General features: G+C 46.3%; 1 protein-coding gene across 1 annotated transcript in view; it reads left to right on the forward strand.

The window, feature by feature from the left end:
- The window catches only part of rspo2 (R-spondin 2), a 57,326-nt gene extending 39,172 nt beyond the window's left edge, over positions 1 to 18,154 (forward strand). The window contains exon 6 of the mRNA XM_076012804.1: positions 16,577 to 18,154. Within this exon, the coding sequence (XP_075868919.1) occupies positions 16,577 to 16,692 (116 nt within the window). The 3' untranslated portion in view covers positions 16,693 to 18,154. The remainder of the gene's footprint in view (positions 1 to 16,576) is intronic.
- The last annotated feature ends 3,137 nt before the right edge of the window (positions 18,155 to 21,291 follow it).

Raw genomic sequence — 21,291 nt, forward strand, 5'->3', positions numbered from 1 at the left:
AACTTCTGTGTGCACTTTTGTTTATTCTGTAACTGGGATAACCACCTTCTGCGGCCACAGTGCCCGCTCAATTCCCTCTGCCCTTCACTTGAAACCTTTCGGTAAACAAGTTTGTTGCACGCTTTGCTGGCAGGATTGGTAGATAATCCCGCCTAGATCCAGTTTATAGCCTCATCACTCCTCCACAGTGTGACATCTAAAGGTCCTGCGAGGTTTAAAATGATTGGAAGTGAGAGAGAGGCAGGCGGCGCTTTCATTTCCTCTCTAAGCACCTACAGCCTGTAGTGGAAAAGAACCAAAGTGAACTCAAATCTTACCCCGATCGACCAGATTCGCAAGCATTTGCTTTTAACTGGTGAGGATTAACGCCAGGCACTGTCTGAAGCCATTCTGGTTCTGTGGTGAATCCGCAGTTCTGTGGACCTTCTGTCCTCACAGTCTGCGGGCCATCTGCTTTCAAAGTATCTGCTCCTGTAAACCGATGCAACAGCGGTTCGCTCAAATCCGCTTCGGGGGGGAAGCTCAACCGCCTTGTCTGTCGGAAGGGGAATGCTCAAGACGGCAAAACAATTCCGGTTCCTGGCATCTTAAAAGCGAGTGTTAAAAGAATGTGCATGCAACACAGCAGGCGAAACACAAACAATTTTGATCTTTATCCCTGGAATGGCAATACTCACGACCCTTCGGAAATGGTGCCGCTCGCTTCTGGGCCTTTTAGTTCTGCATTCAGGCACATCTGCGTCTGTGGTTGTTGTTTGGCTTGGAAACTAGACAGTCAAACACATTTTTGTATAGGTTTTTTGTCAGATGTAGACATCGGGCCAACAGGCACAGACTGTCTACTCGTAGCTAATTGATCGAGCATGTTCTTGTCTCAGCAGAGGTGTTCAGAGGCCAGCGGCAAATCGGGCACAACTGTACAGCCTACTTTGCCCTTAGAAATACATTTTGAATCTTTGTTTCCTTTGAATCGAGATTCCAGTTTCCCAGTTTATGTCTCTGGGCGTAGTCAAGAACCTGGTGGACAGATGATGGAGTCCTACTCTTATTTCTGTCACAATGGAATGACGGGTGATTAACGGCGATCTCTGGGCGGGGTAATATCACGGACAATCCGGGTCAGTTTTTCCCGCCAGCGGGAGTGAAGGAGAGAGTGTTTTCCCAGGAAAGACAGAGGGTTCTAATTGGCAGCTGCCGTGATTTTGTGTGCCTCACACGGCAGCCTGTTGTGACTTGGGGAGACACGGCTTAATCTTTATTTAATAAGGCTGCACCATAGGGGCTGACACAGTAGCCGGGAAGAGGGCCTTAGAAGTTTGCCGTGCCTCCGCTGGATGGCCTGGCTTGAAACATGGGGGCCTCTCTTGGTGTCTAGTAGAAAACCCAACCACCAGCCGCCACACTGGATGCCGCCATTCATTTATGTAATTAAGTCCTGCCAAAGTATGGTTGCGAAGAAACACTTGGTTGCAAGTTTTTCTTTTTTTCTCCGGGTGTTTTGTCAGAAGTTTTGGTTGCAGTTTGACTCGGTCAAGGCAGCTTTGATGGCTTTGGTCTGTATACTTGTAGTAAATCTGGGTAGCGGAGAAGATACTACGACCTGTCGTCGACTTAACCGCCCTTTGCGGAATGCCGTTGCTGGCATGGTTTTCTCTTGTCCTTTTTTCCCTCTTCCTATAGAGTTCCGTCTTGGTTCCCCTACATTTGCACGTCTTATCTGTTGATGGCCTTCCATTGTTCTCCTTGTCTCCATGCTAATATTCGGTTGGGTTTATTAAAAGGTTTTGAAACGTAGTATACTTTTCACAGGCGTTCAACATACCATCCATCTTTCTTGTCCCTCAACCAGCTTTTAAATGTTTTTTTCTACCTCCCTTTGTGTGATTTCAAATCTTCCATCTTCCACATGAGGAAAAATGCCATTGGTGGTTGCTGAGCATTCTCTGTCTTGGATATATACTTGGATGTATACCTTTTATACTGGGAGACAGAGAAGCTGTGTGTGCTGCGTTGTATCTGTGTGTGTGTGTGTGTGTGTGCGTGTGTGTGTGTGGGGGGGTTCTCGCTGATTAACTTCCCACTAAGTGGCCCAGCTCTCCTACCAAAATAAATATGGCCGCTGTCATTTTGTCAGCAACTGTCTTCGGAGACCAATATTTGAAACACCCCGTGATCCTGCTGGCTTTTATATGGAGAATCCATCGTCATACCACAGGCATGAGCCATAAACATGTGGAGGCTTTTTTCAAAGACCGAGGGGGTGGAGGGACGGGAGGAGGGAGGCGGAAGAGGAGGGGTCAGTGGTGCTTACTGGGCTCAATACTCCACATTATTGTCATCTGGTCTTTTCCAACCAGGAAGAAAGAGGAGGGGTGTGAGTCAAGTTTTTTTTTTTTTTTTTCTTTTTTCACACTCTGGCCCAGTTGTGTTGTGGTTGAACACAGGATTGCCTTGTGCTGAATGGTTGACACATTAGAAAATGCAGTTCTCTCATTTGCTTACCTCAGTCTTGAGCCGATACCGACTCAAAGTGTCGCCTCACGAGCTGGAAAAGTCGGGGAGCACGAGCCCGAAATCGTTCCACGTGCCAAAACGGGGCAAACGCAGCGTCGGCTGCAGGCTTCCGCTTCTGCTTCTCCGCGGAGGAAATGAGCCATATGGGCTCGACATCAACAGCTCATCAAAAACAGACGTACACAAACAAACAAAGTGGCAGCGAGCGGGGTGGGCGGAGGAGAAAGGGAAAGATGGTGCACAGAAGCGGAATGTTTTCTTGTTCTGCTGCTCCACGAATGGCAGCGATTTCCACCTGCTGAGCAGCGTGAGGGCTCATATTGGCCGTGACATGACTGGGCTGTAAAACACACGTTGTGTAGTGAGCATTCTCCCCGTGGCTATGGCTAGCTGCCCTTTCAGTTTTCACAAGAAACGGCGTTTAAAACGGGAAGATGTCCACTCACTGACCGGTTTTGCGCGTGCAAGGGAAACACCATTGAACGACGGCTTATGTGACGGCAGAGTTTTGTTTGTAACCCAGATTGAAACAGTGGAGAGAGGATTTCGCGGCAGACCTTCAATGGGTGGCCACAGTAAAAACCTGCAATGAAACCCCACTCGCCCTACTCTAGAGGCTTTCATTGGGGGTTGGATTAGGGAGTGCCTGTAATGATTCTGTTGTCGTTTTACAAGGTCTTTCATCCCCACAATTCTAGGAAAACATCAAATTTTGTTCTTTATCGTAAATTTATGGAATTGTGGAATTTATCAAATGCAGGCACAAAATAGCATCTGTTTCTCCTCAGCCAAGGCACTCAGGCTTGAAATGCCTTTATCGTTTTGACCCGACATTCGAGTCGGGCCTGGTGCCCGGATGTTGCACCTCAATGTTTACAGCAGTTGGGATCGGCCTGATTGCTCTTTCTTCTGGACCCCAAAACTGTTGCCGATGCCAGCTTTCCTGCAGGCTCCAAAGCTTTCATGTCCAGTTCTTCACCAGGCCGGGCAGCCGATGGTGCGTGCACGCTAACAGGGACACGCACGCACGTTCAAGCAGGCGTTGTGAGACACGCCCTAATGGACGGGGGCAAACAATGAATCAGACCTCACATGCAGTGCGAGCCGCTGCATTAGCACCATTTTTCCCCCCCCCTTTGTATCTCAACATCCCCTTTCGCTGGCTCGCGCTGACAATTTCCCACTCGCGTATAACTGTAGCACACGTCACGACGCGGTGAGGAACAACGATGACAGTCCTAGAGATTGCGTGCGTTCGCGTGGCTCACATTGTTCGAGGCGGCAGCTCTCTGTGCGCTTCTCCTCCACTGGTTGGGGAAAGAACAAAACAAAACATCTGGCGAACAGTTGCACTGGCCCAGCTACCAGAAGCTCCTCTGCTCTCCTTCCTGCTGCTCTCTGCTCCTCCGTTAGGTCTCTTTTCCATCAGTTCAAGGTGTACCGAACAGACGCCTAACAGCCTTTAATTAGAGCTGCTGATTCAGAGAGTCTTCAGAGGGCCCTCGGACCCACTCACGTCCCTCAGAATGGACCCCGAGCATAGACGTGCAGACACAACAAAGCAGCAAGTATAGGCCTGCTGGGCCTGGACTGCCTGCACGTCTGGCTGTTTGTCTGTTTGTGTGTATGTGTGTGTGTGTTGAGCTAACGGTGACAAATGCAGAAGGCGTGCAGTTTAACAGCACAGCCATTACCGGGGTAAGTAGAGGCCAGGGCCAACATACTGAGGTCGTCGAGCACAAACACGCACATTAGCATTAAAAGGCCAAACATAAAGGTGATGTCACAGGTTAGCAATTTAAAGCTAAACGGAGCAAATAGTGGCAGCACTTAAACAGCCATTGGAAATTTTCTCAACACATAAAACGCGAGCAGCAGCCACTTAAGGCATGAGGTCATCCGCGGCAATGAATGACCTATCTGCAACTGTCATGCAACTGGTGTGGGGCCAGCCGTGAGGACCGCTGGTGTAAACGATCGACGTTTTATCTCCCCGGACTTGACTCGCCTCCAAAAACTTGGAGAGCTTCGCTACTGTTGTCTGCTGGGATCGCTGGTCTATTAAACTCTTCCATTTGTTCCTTAAAGGGTAGCAGGGGATATCAAGTGTGTGTTGTGATGTAAAGCTTTAATGGAAAAGCTGCACATTCAGCTTCCTTAGTTTGTAAGTTCCGAGTACTTACAAAGTAAAACAAGTTATCAGTTGTCTACATTCTTGTATGTGTATGCTTCATAGTGGTAATGATTGCTAACCCTCCTGAGTTGTTAGTGACTATTGTACTTTTTTTTTTTTTTTAAATGCATGTATGTCATAAGATGAATTCCTTTATATTAGTGGTTGCAAATGAACGGAAAATTCCAAAGGTGCCCTATTATGGAAATCAGTCCTCTGTAAAGTCACAGAAGACGCTGATCTTCCCTCCCGGGCTTGTGACAACAACACCAAGCAGGTGTTTGTCGCAGCTGTCTGGTTTTTGTCCCTTACCAGAAGTGTTTAAAGTACACCAAAGCATAAGTTTTAGGAGGAAGCTAAAGCCAAGCATTACTGCTGGGTGTAAACCAAGGGCTAACTATGATTTTCTACAGATCCATTGAGGTGTTGTCGTCATTTAAGAATAGATTATGTGGAATGTCTGCACGGTTGTCCAGGATGAAAGATGATGAAGAAGTGAAAATGCATATAATATGATACCTTTAGGTTTTGCTGTGATAAAGTGTGTTGTCGAACGTGGCTGTTTTCTTTTTACAGATATTCATTCAGACAGTGCGTTTGACCGCAAAAATGCTGCAAATTGGTGCCCAGTTTTATTTAATTTTTACATCTTTTTCTTAATGAAAGGGAAGATGACCCACTTTCTCATTTTGGATGCCAAAAATGGCCATGGCAGGTATTTTGCACGTCTGTAGTTGTCCCTCTAGTTACTGCATATTAGGTTGCGCAGCTGAATGGCACTGCACTAATCTTTTGACCGTCCTGTCAGGCATGAAATAACCCATTTTGTTACCTTGTCAAAGGACACGATACGTGTCTCTTTCAAGAAAAAAAAAAAAAAAAAAAAAAAAATCTCAAAGCATATTTGAGAAATTGGCGCAGTGGAACTCAACTGCAAGCGCTGAATCCCCTCACACAGCCCTCCCTGGTGGGTGGCAAAAGGTTGAGGACCGTGAGTCCCAACGGGCCTTGAGACATTTCTCTAAGATTAGCCGGGGCTTAAGTCCTCCCTTTGATTTGATTCCCAACTTTTTCTCCCGCCGCCGCATCACTGACAGATGCTGCTGCCCGCTGGAGCGTGCGCGCGCGCACACACACACACAAACACACACAGCGACCTGTCCTCTGCAAGGCGAGACCCTGAAATGACCGTTGAAATTGCACTGTAATCATACACAGCTAAAAACAACAAGAAAATGTCTGCCATATGCACCAGAGCCCTGTGTTAGTGTTTCGGTGGGCTGAAGGTGGATTATTGACAGGAGTGGGTGGCGGGTGTCTGGTGCGGACGAGCTGACTGGCGGTGGCTCTCGTTGCCCGCGTCTGTGATCGGATCGGTCCGAGCCGCTCAGCTGTCAGTCTGCCAGCTGAGTGGCGACTGTTTGATGCAACGCAGGCCTAAGAGAGGATCAAGCCCTTCCTGAATTGGCTTTACCTTCCTCCCTGAGCAACGGGAGCCCCGGGAACACATCAAACGCAGACCACCCCCCACCTTTCTTCCGCTGTGAACTAATGAACTATTTTTAACACTAACACACACACACACACACATAAAAAAAAAAAAGAAAAAGAAAACCACACGCAGCCGGTCGGATCATCCGAGGAGACGGGCTGAACAACAGCTAGACCTCCAAGAGTTAGCGGAACAATCAAGGCAAACAAAAGCTCCAGTCGCGCTTGATTCCCTGCTTGCTGGTTATTGCATGGGTTGGGGTGGGGGGGGTGGGATTGTGGCCCTGATCCGGACGGCCCCTGTCTCTGTTTTGGTGTCTGAGCCCGTCTGACTTTGCTCGGCTCCTCGCGGGTTTTTCGGAGCGCGGGACAGTTGTGCGCCGATGTCCGAGCATGTGAGGGATTTCCTCCCGGTGTTCCCCACCGGTGGGGCGGCGGTGGCTGGGATAAGAAAACGGACTTGTGCAGAAATGTGATACGCGGAGGGAGTCAGGTTTGACAATTTCCTCCTATATCCCTTTTTCCTGTTTCCCCGTTCAGCCCCACATAGAGCAGAGAGGATGCAGGACCAGGTGGAATTAGAGGACAAAAAAAGCTGCAAAAGCTCATGTTTATAAATGCGCGTGCTAAAAGTCACCCCGGCGCAGGCACGTGTTGATGGTGCATGCATAGCGCAGTGGGGGCTGGGGGTATGTAGACTGTATGGATCACACACGGTCACTTTGTTCTGCGATAATTTATCCAAAAAGCCCCGTCACTTTGTTTCTGTGGCTTGTCCACTCAAACATCTTTTTAGCCTGCGTCAAAGCAGCTTGCTGGTAACTATAATCAGAAAGCTCTGATTGATCAGTTAAACAAATGTTTTTTTTTTTTTTTTACTTTCTGACCGAAGTAGACGCGAGTGCGTGTCTTATTTCAAGCGCGGAAACTTGACAGTAAAACCTTTTTTTTTTTTCCCGTCAGAAATTTACCGCCACAGTATCAGCAGTAGCTACTCGGTTGATTAAACGTCGCTAGGAAATAAAGCAGGACGAAAAGGAAGAATGCAGAATCCGACGCAGAACCTTAACAGAACGGTTTGGCAGCGTTGCATACAGTATATACTGCTTTGTGTTTACGAAGAGTGGGGTTTTTTTCTTTTTCTTTTTCTTTCATTTTGATACCGAGCCAGGAAAGGTTTTGAGGATTAGGACTCTCTGACGTTTGGCAAACGTAACGCTGTAATGAGTCTGGCTGGGGTTCGATGTAGTAGAGAGCAGAGCAGAGCAGAGCAGAGCAGAGCAGAGCAGGGCGGCCAACGTTAGCCCACGTACTGATAGTATCCAGGACGAGCTTCCATACGGAGCGGCAGCTCGCAGTGGACATTCAAGTATAAACAGAGTTTCTTTTTAAGAGTGGGTTTAGTGAACTCAATCAACTACACTTATCCCCATCTATATGCCGTCACACACCAAGAAAAGACCCCATTATAGGAGGCATGTACATCCAACGCCCACACTCTCCTCCAGCCTTTTTGTGGGCTCGCTAGCTGCTGAGCTTGAGGCGTAGATTTACATTTGGCCCTTAAAAAGAAAAATGCTCTCACAAACAACAATTTGTAGAACAGCACCATTAAGAGAGCCCCTTTCCTGCGGGATTTATGGGGAGCCTTTTGAATGTTCCCACCTATAGATTGAAAAGTGTTTAGATTTTTATATGGTTAGCGCAAACCTGCCTGCTTCATGCGTAGGCCCGTTAATAAAAGGCACAAGTGTGTCAGAGTTTCAATGAACTCCAACCGGTAGCTTTTGCCTCCACGGCATCAGTGGAGATAACTAACTGAACAGCACGGACCGCTTAAGCACAGCATGTATAATTTACATGACAGTTACATCGGCTTATCTGGAAATCAGCTTGTTATCTGAAATGGGATAGGAAAAAAACTCAGCCGTGCAGCGTCCCGTGCCTGCTTAAGCGATTTCATCAGCTCAACGCAATACACTTATCAGAAGCCGAGATGAGCGGCCTATCATAACTCTCGCAGACACTTCCTGCTTCGCTGTCACAGCTTGTGGGCATTATACGCCGGATCAAAGACGGGGGAATCAAAGTGAAGCACTTTGGTCATTTTCTATCCCTCAAGTAACGACAAACAGTGTTCACATGTGTGGCACTTCCCCCAGCGAGATAGATCAATTTTCAGTATGCCGGTGTGCACGGCCGCGGTGTCCCTACAGGCTTCCTAAACTTTGGATCTGTGGTCTGAGGCAAAACCGCTCCTTCGCCTGCAGCCATCTTCAGCCCGGCGCACCTCGCCCCCGTGTGCGCGACAAATGTAAAAACAAACAGACCCACACCAGCGACGAGCCCTCAGGAGCTCCCTTTGATAAGTGCCGGCCTTTATATTTTTCTCATCAGAATTGAAACATAACATTAAGCCATTCATTAAAGTCAACTCAAGCTAATTATCCCTCATTTACCCCCGAGTGCCCATGGGGCAGGAGAGCCCCATATACTTAGGCCCAGATGTGTCGATGAGTCAGTCGTGAGATAGCAGACCGCAGAGGAGGCTGCTGCTCACTTCTCTCCAAGTCCTGCGGTTTTCAGTGCGCATTAGACCCGGCGGGACAGGCCGCGATGCCAGTCCACGGCCTGGCTGCTCATCACACCGCAGCCTCAAGCCCCTGAAATGCAACTTTCATATGGAAAAATAAAGCGTGCATGCACCTTACTTCAACTTTTTTTTTTTTTTTATCTCTCTCTCTCTCTTTCTCTCTCTCTCTCTTAGAAAAACCCTTATATCTCACACACAAGTTTAAAGTTTTGCAGGAGCTGAGGGTTCAATCAGAGGGTTTTGAATTTTCCATGCGACAGCTCCGGGGTTTCACAGTGTCTTTCGGGGTTTTTGCTGTGGAGGTGAACCACAAAGTTTAGTTAACAGCAAGTTAACTGTAACTGTTGTCAAGCAGTGACCACAACCATTCCGATAAGGCCTTGCAATTGTAATAATCATACCTACATCCTTGTGTGTTCAACAATATAATAACATCATATGATACCTTCTCGAAACCAGGAGAGTTTTTGCAATAATTTGAGAACTAAATGACAACATGTAGCACTCAGTGTTTCATTTGTATTTCAATGTGCCAGTCCACATATAATTATTTAAATCAAAAATAAGTGCAGCTTTTTTTAAATCAGATTATTATTTTCAATTTTACACACAGCTGAGTTTTGAAACTTTAAATCATGCACATCATGCTTCCACCTCAACCAAAGTGTTTCTTTGTGTCAAAGTGTTTCAGTTTTAGAACTGCATAACTAATAAGCCTCTTCTTAGTTGTTTTTTATTTATTTAAATTCTAACAAGAAGCATCTCTTGCATGCTGTCCTTAAAATCCCCCGCAGGGGAACAAAGAAAACATGCCAAAAAAAACAGACAGAGGAGTTTTTGCTAAAAAAGAAAGAGCAGAATAGATGTTCCACTAGTGGCAGCGTTGCGAGACCTAGACGTCTTTTTTTTGTATTCAAAATAAAAACAACATGTTGTGGTTTTAACCCCCAACTGGCCTCGGCAAGAGGCGCGTTAAACACAGCGACGCAACACGGCCGTTTTGCCTGCAATTGGCCTCCCATTCCAAATGTTTTCAATGGGCTCTTTCCCAGACGGATTTGTTTGGTCAATGCAAATGATCTCGGAAACATTTAATCTGGCGTGTCAAGTTTCTGTATGTCTCACGATGTAGTATGTAGACTGATTGGACCCTGCTGTGCCTTTTTGCTCTCCCTGCTATTGTGATCCACACAATGGTTGGATAGTGATGGGTGTTTCTTCGCCTTAGTGATGTTTTGGCATTAAACTGATCCTCGGAAATGCAAAGCATCATGCCTCGAGTTTCGTACTTTAACATCTGCAAGAGGTGCGTGCGTTGACTCTGAGACTTCTGAGAGTCGGGGAAGCGTTTAAGTAACAGCGCGCTAACGTAAATAGCAGTGGAATGCCGTATCTCGCTCTTTGGACGGTGGCCTAATTTGACATCTGTCGTGGAAAGTTTGACGAACCAGGTCTGAACATTCAAACCAGACGTCGTTACCCGCAATGATAAGGATCCGCTTCCAACAAGCACTCGAGCACGACTGTGAACTCCACATGAGCCGATGTGGATGCGCAGTAACTGTCGTCTGCTCTTCAGTCATCCAAGGTTGCTCGCGGCTGCTGGCAAGACCCACTTTTATTTCCAGATTGGGGGAACGCACCTTGTCCACGCTGACCCGTCCACCGCGCTGCTCACCCCGTCAGTCATGCGCGTCTTGCCGGCTCTCCTCTACCGTGAGATGTTAATCTCCCAGCCGGGGTTTTCACTTTGACTTACTGTCAGCGAGACGGCGCATCAAAGAGCGCTTGCGGTGAGCTCACCTGCTTTTTTAATCTGGGCGCTGATCCTCCGGGGGGGTCACAGATGAGAAAATAATGACTGACCTAATCCCAACTCTGGCTTTTTTTTTCGATCGGAATGCATGTGTTTCGAATCATGCCGGCTTTTGCAGCGCTGTGATAGTAAGCAGAGCGCGGTAGGGGTGGGGGGAGGGGGCATAGGGGGGTGGGAAGGGAACGAAAGAATGAAAGAGTGAATGAAAAAGTGTGATCCGGACTAACCTTGTTAGGGCCAAGTGATGCTGTGCAGAGAGCCCCCCCCCCCTTGTCAGCTGGTTGGCAGGATGAGCTTGTAAATGATTTTCCTCTTCGTCAAAAGGGTGATTTCTTTTTTCCTACTTCTGACGTCCGTGCCTTTGCTCGCACCGCTACCCAGTAGTGTGTCCTCCCAGATATCGTGACTGATGCCGGGCTGCGTTCATTAAAAAAAACGGCCTCCCTCTTTATACCAAAGCATCCGTTTTCATCCTAATCACGCTTTTCTCTCCCCCTCCATGACGTTTTCCCCGGATGCTGACGACAGCGCACGGTGTCATATGAGGTTTTGGCCTGCACTTTAAGGATCTATGGGTCGCACCGGGTCACATCGCTGCATTCCGCCCGTAAATCAAGGGAGAGCTCAGTTCACCAGCGGCGTGGGTCAATGTCGGTACCCGTAACCTCTTCCCAGACGGAGGAGTTTGTCGGTGTGCGAGTAAAGAGAGAGAGAGAGAGCGCGCTGGCTGGCTTGCAGATCCTTTCCCCTTCACAGCATTATAAATGTATGTGTGAGGAGGCCCTTAATGGCCGCTAATCCAATTTCTCCCACTGAAATCAAATCTCCCTGGCGCCAGTAGTTCTCTCCTTCCCTCGCAAATAATGGCCTCTGCTTGGGGCCTGCTTATGAAAAAGACGAGCCGCCCAAAACTCCGGGCTTTACCTTCCCTCAGTCGCAAATCTTCTTCAAAATTGTCGGGACCACCGACCCCCCCCACCCGGCCCCAACCTCTGACGCGTGAGCGCACCGTCCTCGGCGACCCACCAAAGTTATTAATTGACCGTCTGCGTGGAGTGGAGGGATGGGGGTAACAGGAGAGCCGGGGAGAATTTTCAGCAGTATAGGATCCCATTTACCGTACGTCTTAATGCCTTCTCGAGGTCAGCCATCGATTCCTCTCGGACCACAAGCAGTGGAGATAAGATTAGGCTTTTCGATCCCCGCTCTGCCGTTAGTGGATGGAATCACTTGGCCGGCTGCGGCGCTGCTCTTCGCATTGCTCCTCCGCAGCAGGTTGAGGCCTCTGCGATCCCAGGGTCACATGTAGGTACCGGCATGGCTCTTTTAGGGCCTTCAAGTTTGCAAAGGGATAAGATTATGAGAAATAACATGGCCGACATGGTTTTTATTTATTTGCCAAGTGTTCAGAAAATGTGATGGAATTGTTTGAGCATATCAGGCGTAAATACTGCACTGACTAAAAGGGTTAAACCCTTTCTGGATACATGCAGATTTTCGAGTTGAGCATCTCTTTGGATGGTCCTACATTATACACATTTTACAACCTTTAATTTTCAAAGGATCTAGTGTGAGCAGTATATTTAGCCCTCTGTTTACAGCCTCCAGCTATAATGCACGGTTTTAGCTTCCTGCTGAAACTGATGCTTTTTTTTTTTTGGACCTTCTACAGGTTTGAAATGAGAAACAAGTGGTCTCAACATTGCCCGGTAGAGGAGAGCAGTGGGATTCAATCTGGGTTTCAGGACCCTTTGTGATGTCGCAGTATCCAGAGTTGTGTCTAGTCTTGTTATTATTTTTTATTATTTTAGAGAGAATAACAAAAGCATACATTTTCTTCTATGAAGTGACTGTGGAACTTCTCATCGGTCAAAATGTGACACACCTGATGTTCGTGTAAAACGACTCTTGCAGGTCTCCGCAGGAACCAAGAAACAGCCGCTGTAGACTCCTCGCGTAGCCAGCAGCAAGAGAACTGTTCCATATGTATTATAGTATCCTTGGGCATAATAATGGGCCTATAGAACTGATCATACATAGTTCGTCGTCCCGCGAAGGGTGACTGATCGTCTTTCAGCGCATAAGTCGGACAAGTCACATTGTTGCCCCCACGAGGAGATTTCATTCTGGAGTGCAAGCCTGATAATATGATACCTCTCATTGTACTGGACCTCCACCGTGCAGCGGCAAAGAGCTTCAAGCTTTGTCTCGAGAGATGGGAAAAGGGAGAGGAAGAGTGATGGGAAAGGAGAAGAAAAAGCGATGCGTCCCAGTCAGCTTTGAGAGGTTATTGAGGAAAGTCAACCACAGTGCATGCAAAGAGGTTTAATATTACTTTGCTCTGGTTTGGCAACTGAAAATATTGGAAATCGACACCAAATATTTCTTTGCCCCCTCACATAGGTGATCTACAGAAGTCCATGTTAGCCGGCCAGCCGGCCTATAGCGCGTTGTATAAAACTGTGCGCACCCACTCAGATACATTAAAGAATTCCACAAAGGTCAATCCTGACAGCGGTTAACGACCACCCAACCGCACTGCTCTGCTTCTGATTCCCAAATAGAAAACATGTTGATTTGCTCTCAGGACTTTTGTTTGTTTGTTTGATTACATCTTTTATATTTCTATCTAGAAAGCCAAACGTGAGCATGAGCTGGCAGAGGAAGATTGAATCTTTGAGAGAAAACTAAACATTGGTGAAACTGTGGGTTTTTTTGCTCCGGCGGAGGTAAATGTTGCCAGCTAGAATTTAAGTGGGAAAAAAAATGCATAAAGAGGGATGATGACTGCCTGATAAAAAAAAAAAAAAAAAACGCTGCGCTCCTTCGATTTAAACTTGCTGCGTCGCTCCAGAGGCAAAACATGGACACGATCTGGAAACGGCAGCGCTTGTAAAGAATCATCTTTATGTGCTGCGAGATTTATGAATTTGGTCTTGACTTTATCATTTCTCTACAGGCATATTTAATGGCTTCCTCTGGGAACCCTGGTAACCAGCTCGGGCGATTACGTTGGTCGTAAATATGAGAAAATGAAAGCTTGGTAGTCAGAGTGCATAGCGGCCTATGGGAAAGTCTCGGCGCTCGGCCGGTGGGCGACATGACAGACCGTCTGATTGGGGACGCGTCAGATGGGGGAAGGGGCTTTCGTGAGGATTGGTTGCCCTCTAGCTGTCAGTGTGGAGACTGGATTATGAACAGTGCAACGTGAGAAACGATCTGAATGTAGCTCAGCCAGGTTAAGTTCATCCAGATCCAATTCCTGCAAAACCGCAGTTACACATCCAACTTGAGTTATTCTTGTTTCCTGCAGTAGCTGTAATTTACTTTGCCTATCTTAAAGAGTCTACAAAGGTTAAATAAAGAAAGGTAAACTGTGGAGAATTGACTAGTAAGCAACAGACATTAACTGATCTTCATTAACTGGGTCTTTATGTCAGCATGTGTGTAATTTGTTCCCCTAGAAAGTTAGAAAATAAGCAACAGCGTCCAATTTTATGCAAGGATTTAGCTAACTTATCTCATAAAAGTGATACCCTATAGTGCAGTGTGGGTTTTATTTGTCTGGATGTGTTTTTATTTTGCCAGCTTCATTAAAGGAAAAAACACTTTTTGCTCCAGTGCTAAATAAGCCAAGCTGTGACGTTTTTGTCTCACAAACTTAACAGGTCATCTCCGTTATCAGGGCAAATTACTTTTTAATGACTGGTGTGTAGGAAATACATCTGCATTTAATCCCCCCCGCCCGACCTCTGTACCTCAGTCAGCGTCCGCAGCGGCCGAACTGCTTCCTCCCCTGTCGTTCCTGAGTCTCACTCTGTGCCGTGTAGTGCTGTTGCAGGCGAGCGTGAAACTTTTTGGATTGTGCATCTCCCGCCCAGTCCTGAATACGCCAGGAAAACTACTTTTTAACTTAACTCTCACATAAGTGTGTCTGTTTTCAAGCAATTTCTGTAAATGCAGCCTTTATTTCTCTCGTCTAAGTGCAGCCTTGCATCCAAGGAATGGTCTGCGAAGCCTTTGCCTGTTAGAGAGGGAGAGAGAGAGAGAGAGAGAGAGGGGGAGAGAGAGTTGCACCGTGTACTTTATTGCCATCAAATGTAATTCATCGTGAGCTGATTGCACGCAGAGCGGTGTTTATCAGCTGCCATAGCAACGCTGCTCGGGATGAAAATTACCTCTTTAAAGGGCAATTAGGAAAATGAACCTATAGGCCAAAATGCCCCCTCCGCCTTTGATTCGCCGACTCTGCTAACGAGCGTCATGCCACAAGTCATGCAAAATAAATCTCAAACGGCATCAGCCGAGCAAGTGTACAAAGGCCCTCTTGGTAACGTCTGTCAGTTTCGTAGAAATGGATGCGTGAGAGAGACGCCGGTGCCAGCGCGCGTGAGTCAAAATAACGAGATTAGATTAATTGCAGGAAATACTTTTCTGCCGGAGTTTCGCCGTTTGCATGTATCTGCGTTATTCATCAGGGGGACCTATTAGCGCCGCAATATCTCTCTCTCTCTCTCTCTCTCTCTCTCTCTCTCTCTCTCTCTCCCCCAAGTACGCCGGCCCTTGGCGAGCGAGTGTTTCCTTAAATGTGCCTCACGGTGCAACAACAAGTGCAACAGGCGCCGGACCTGCGGACCTTGTGTGGTCTTTTTTTCTTTCTCTGGTGCTCCAGATCGCTTCCCTCCCTACCGTCGTGGGGTTTTTTTATTTTATTTTTTTTCCTTTTTCCCTTTAAATTCCCCCCACACTCACCCGCGTGCACACATCTCGCACACACACCTCGTTATCTTATTTGTGGCCCTTGGCAGCCAGATGGTTGCCTTTGCGGTTTGGTAGCCGGAGTTCTCCCCTGTCACAGAGAAGCTCGTGGGTACAGAACCTCCACCCCTCCCCCAACGCACACACACTCACACCCCTCTCTCGCCGCACAAGCCTTCCATGAGAGCAGGAAGTCGGTTCCCAGCATGCCTTGCCCATCCTACCAGAAACCTGGGATGGATTAACCTTAGAAATGACTTGGAAAGAGGGTTACGCAACATCCCCACACTTATCGCCCCTGCACCGTCGAAGTGGACTGTGGAAAGTGTTGGGCCGAGCGGACGTTTGTTTAACAAATGAGATTTGGTGATGACGGATGGCTGGGACAATCAGATACCTGACACGCACTTTTCATGTAAGGGTCACTATTTATGCAAGCCGGCCGGCTCGACTGCCGCTGTCTGGGCATCTTTCACGGTTGGGCGAATACCTAGTAACTCTTGGAAAGTTTATTCAGGCTGTTTTTTTTTTTGCACCGACATCCAAAGTCATCAAAGTTAGTAGTCGGTGCAGCAAATTCCACTTCAGTCTGTCATCTTCGAATTTAAACACGAACGAAAGTGAGCAAATAGCTGCTGACACGGCCAATCACGTTAGCATTGAGTTGATGACATTTTGAGAAATTATATCCCACTCGTAAAATGGACATAGAGCCTAAAATAGTTGCAGCTTTGACAGAGTTTTGCAGGGTTAGCAAGGCGATTTAGCGGCTCCAAGACAATGTCGCCTCCTCGCTATATGGGCAGCCGTGTTATCTATAAGCACATACAATCCATTCCGCTCCACCGTCCTGGGTTGGAGTCCCTGTGTGCAGCCTTTGCTTTGCTGCAAGAAGTCTGTGGAGAAAAACCCACAAATACTAATAGTAGCACCGTGGTGTTGCCAGCAGCCTCTTTCGAGCTAAGCCAGATCAGTGAGGTTAAGAAAAGGAAGTGCTTGTCTGTGTAGCTCTTCACGATAAAACATCTCTAATAAGTAGTGACACACTGGTCTCCTTTTTTCTTGTGTTGGCCCGCGGAGCTCCGGGAGGTTGAGTTTCTCGATAAGGACGCTGCCAGCGTTTGAGCGCGTTTTAAAAGTCTGCCTGACCGAGTAACCTGAACAAATGTTTGCGGCGGCGCTGCTACGTGAAGGGGCTAACGTTTCGTCTCCCGTTTCTCCTTCCTCCCAGGTGGCTCGGGAAAGCACCGACCCAAAGAACCAAAGAAGAAGAACAAGCAGAGGCTGCGGTTTCGGGCCCAGAACCAGCACAGCGACCACTTGGCCTCCGCGCGCACCAGCCAGTGAGGACTGAAACAACAAAAAAAAAAAGAAACGACTTCCCGTTGAACAAAGAACCAAAACGCATAGCTGCTAGCCGCTCCCGTACTCTGGATGACGACCGTCCCCCGAACAGGCTCCCCTCCCACCCTCCCTCCCCCACCACACCAAATATATGTCTAATATCAACACGGCAGTATCAGTGTCAGTTACCAAACCTTGCGCTTCACGCCCCCCGCCCCCCAAAGAACAGAAAGAGTCCCCCCTGCGCTCCCCGGTCCTCGCCCAGCTCGCCCTGCCCCCTCGACCCAGCTTTCTGTGGACGTTTTCGCAGATGACATCACCCAAACTCCTCGGTGGCCGTGTTGCGATGTTCGACGAAAAGAAGGGAGGCAGCCAGAGACTTCAGGAGGTGGAAGAGATTTAAAGAAGGGAGCGGTTGAAATTTAGAAGAAAAGAAAAAAGGTGGTGAGGGAGAGATTATCCGGGGGGGTGGGGCGGGGCGGGGTGGCCGGAGGGCGAAAACCACAGAGTGCGACTGTAGACGGAGACGAACGAAGATGAAAGATTCAGCCCGGAGCGAATTTGATGCTGATGGACAGGAATATGGCATCTTGAGCTGAAAGACTTTTTTTTTTTCCCTCCTTGTTGTTCCTCTATTTATGTCAAAGCTGCCCTCACACGCCCCTCCCCCACCGACCCTCCCCACCCCCCTTTAATAGGAGACAGAGTGTTCCCATGTGTGGCCTTTATGTTATGTACATTTTTTTTTTTTGAGAGTAATATTAAATCAACTACAATTGCATAGTTGCAAAGTATTTTATTCTCCGCACAAACTGTTTACGTTCGGACCGCTTTATGCGCTAACTGTATAGTGTGGATAAAAAAAGAGAAAAGAGGAAGAAAATTTGTTGTTTGACTAGCATGGCAACGGACTCATGTGTACATAGTTTATCTAATAATAATAATAATAATAATAAAAAAGCTTATTACTGTATTTTCAGTATTGACTCGTTCACAGTTCTAAATGTTTTAGAGATGAAAAAAATAAAGGTTGTAATAGCAAGCTACGGATGAAAGTAATGAAAAGCAAATAATAAACATAGCCGCCACATAGCTATTTCATTTATATGGTATATATTTGATTTATTTATTAATTCTATTTTGTACTTTTTTGGTTCGGTGAGATAATAATTATTATTTTTTTTTTTGCCTCATACTGTTACTCTTATATGCTGAAATATTCTTGGAGTTTCCTTGTAACAGTGTATACCTTCGACACGTGGAAAAGATTTTTTTGTCTGATGTCACGCAGAGTGTTGTGTTATGTTCATTTGACCTCGTCTACTGATTCCGTTCTGAAAACAAGAGACAAAACCATGCTTTGACACACGTTTTAAGGTTTATCAATTAGATCCAGCAAATGTATGGTCATAGGACTGCATATGTGTACATTGTGTTTTATTAAAATACATTTCGTGTGACTCTATGGTGGAGACTTTGTTGACCCTTAATGCGCGCGGCTCATTTTCTTTGCTTGACTTGGCCGTGCAGTCGCGCTATTTTTTTTTTTTTTCTTCCGAAAAACATTTGTGAAATCCATCACGCCGCGGAGCATGACACAAGTGCTACCTTCAGCCAAAGGATTGGACACGGTCGATTGAGACTTAACAGCATGACGGTTAAGGGTTTGTAATTCACAATGACGTAGTCTTGTGAGTGGTACAAATACAGTGTGTCTATGGTGGCTCGTTCATACTGTAATGGCCTTAACAACATGCGTTTGGCCGGGAGATTTGCTTTTCCTCACACATGCATGCGTTTGAACACCTCCTCAAATGAGGCAAGCCCAGCTTATTCACTTTTACGGTGTTCAAAACATCAAATAAACACTTGAAAAAAAAAAAAATACCCTTTAAGTTTCCTCTGCCTGGCACACTGGTGAGGAGAAGTGTTTTCATTCAAGTCTCGGCTAATTTATCCTGAGATCCACACTGTGTAATCTTTGTTTGAACAGAGAGAGAGAGAGAGAGAGAGAGAGAGAGAGAGAGAGAAATAGAGAGAGAGAAAAATAGAGAGAGGTTCTATCTGCCAGACAGCTTATGGATGCACAGTAGCAGATGAATTACGTGGTGTCACTGATATATCACCCTTAAAGACAGGCCGCAGTCTTCCTGCACTGGTTAACCCTGCTAAATTCACATGATATTTCCACAGGGAGGTCTGTCGGTGTTGAAAAACACTACTTTTCATTTCATATGTTCCATGTCCATCTCGTGGCCGACTTGAGATTGTCAGGAGTCGACATTTTTAACAGGTGTTCGAAGACGCAAAAAATGTCATCACTCCAAGCTACAACCTTTAAACCACAATATACATATATACAGTACATATATACGTATATACTGTATGTATATATGTATACATATATACTGTATATATATATATGTATGTATATATATGTATACATATATACTGTATATATATATGTATATATACTGTATGTATATATATATGTGTGTGTGTGTGTGTGTGTGTGTGTGTGTGTGTGTGTGCATCAAATAAAATATAATGAAGACAAACAAGCCATGCATCATAACCATATCTGCATTTTATTGCGATTTAGTTATGTTCCAACAGAGGGTACTGTTCTCATGTGATTACAGAAGACTCCTTCCACTGCTGTTATCAACTGTGAAGTCATGAGGAGGGGAAGAAACAAGTTTGACAAAAGTTGTAAATTATGAATATTTATCGTCATCTCTCTTTATCGTTTCTTTTAAAGTGTGAATAACATGACAGGAGAGAACGGCACAGCCTGAGAAATACGACAACATATAATAACCACGTTTCTAACTGTCATAGGAGAAACACGAGAGAAAAATAAAGCAAATTTCCAGAAATGGGACAATAAGGCCAACTCTCTTTTGTGTGTCATCTGTCAGATAGGATGGACATACTTATGGATATTACAGGTGGCATACTGGACCAAACAGTCATACCTTTGTCTATAAACTTCACATTGCCCAGTGTAACAACTATACATGCTATATAAAGCTGGAGTTGAAAACCCACTGAGTAGTTTGAGCATGAAATTGATGACAATTCCAGAAATAATGTCATGCTCAGGGACATAATTGAAAAAGTTTTTTTGTGGCCATATATTTTTTTCTGTAAAAGAGGTGATAGTTAAAAGTTCCAGCTTGAAGCTGCACTGCTTGTTTTTTTTTTTTTTTTTTGTTTTTTTTAAAAAAGGGCTGAAAAATGTTTTTTCTCCAACTAGCAGACTTTCATAATTAGAGTGCAGTGTCTCATTCAGGTCAGCGCTGCACCATTGATGTTACATGCAGAAACACAGACACTAAAATGTCACCCAACAAGAAAAAACACACCCAATCACCCACATACACACCACACTCACCTCATTATGTGGAAAAAAGGAGGTGAAGAGGGTCAGTGAACGAAAACCTGGGTTGAGACCCAAAAATAAGGCGGGTCAACAGGAATGAAAATTGATTTAGGAAATATACTGGAATGAGTAATGAAATGAAAATAAAAGGTTTTGGCTCATGGGCTAATGGGAAATGGCACTTGACTGGCAAAGCGGTGTGGGCACGGGGAAGCAACCCAGATTTCGCAGGGACCACCCTCAGATTGGATATTGCACTGGTCTCAGAAACATAAAAACAGGTGGTCATGCCGGACCTGAGAGTGCCCAGGGGGAATTAACTGGACGAGGCGAAAGAGCAACTGAAGGCAAAAGAAGCTGAACTGGAGAAGAAGCCACGTGATGATTGAACTGTGGTCCCCCGCCCCCCTTATTTGGGTTGCAACGGGTTTAAAGTTGAACCAAGGCTGAAAAAAAAAGCGACCCTTGGTGCAGACACTGGCGATGTGTTCAAGAGCATCGATATACAAGCCAACTCGTTTTGATCAACCTACTTGGCATTAATTAAGGAACACCAATTAGGTCCAGGGGGCAGAGCTTCAACGTTGACCTGCCACCTCTTTGGTAGTGACCAGGATGGATAGGAGCAGGAATGAAGACACTGAAGGTACAGCGGACACGTGTCCAGAGGAGACACCGTAAATATACAAGAAGGATGGAAGTTGATGGTTGTGAATGAGATAAGGTTGGAACTGGCAGGCAGAAGACCGAAATGATGACCAAAGAGGAAGTTCTTTGGTTGATGTAAGTGGAAGAAGACATGAAGTAGTTGATTGAGAGAAGAGGATGCAAAGGGTTCCACTGAAGGTAACAGAGCAGTCAGAAGCTGAGTAAGGAAAGAAAACCACCCTTGTGAAACATCTCGACTGAATGCATTTCAGAGTGTAGACATCAGTCTGATCTGGGGTGGTCCTTCAGGTCCTCCAAAAAAATAAGGTGTTTGCACAGATGCAACACACTGTTTTCCAATGCGGCTCCAGCTGCTGGTGGTTGCACATATGTCACCGCGCCAGACGACCACTGCACCAGACAAGGGATTAAGTCACAAGGCTTACTGAGAAGATCTGGCGCTCAGGTGGATTCACTGAGCTCGAGACACGACATCCACACTTCCCCTTCCCCGAGAGCTCGAGGTAAACGCTGTGAGCGTTTCCCAGGAGTGACTCGTTGGTCTTGTT

This window comes from Nelusetta ayraudi, unplaced genomic scaffold, assembly GCF_046127955.1.
Source record: "Nelusetta ayraudi isolate G7.1 ecotype Tasmania unplaced genomic scaffold, CSIRO-AGI_Nayr_v1 ptg000136l, whole genome shotgun sequence".
Lineage (NCBI taxonomy): Eukaryota > Metazoa > Chordata > Actinopteri > Tetraodontiformes > Monacanthidae > Nelusetta > Nelusetta ayraudi.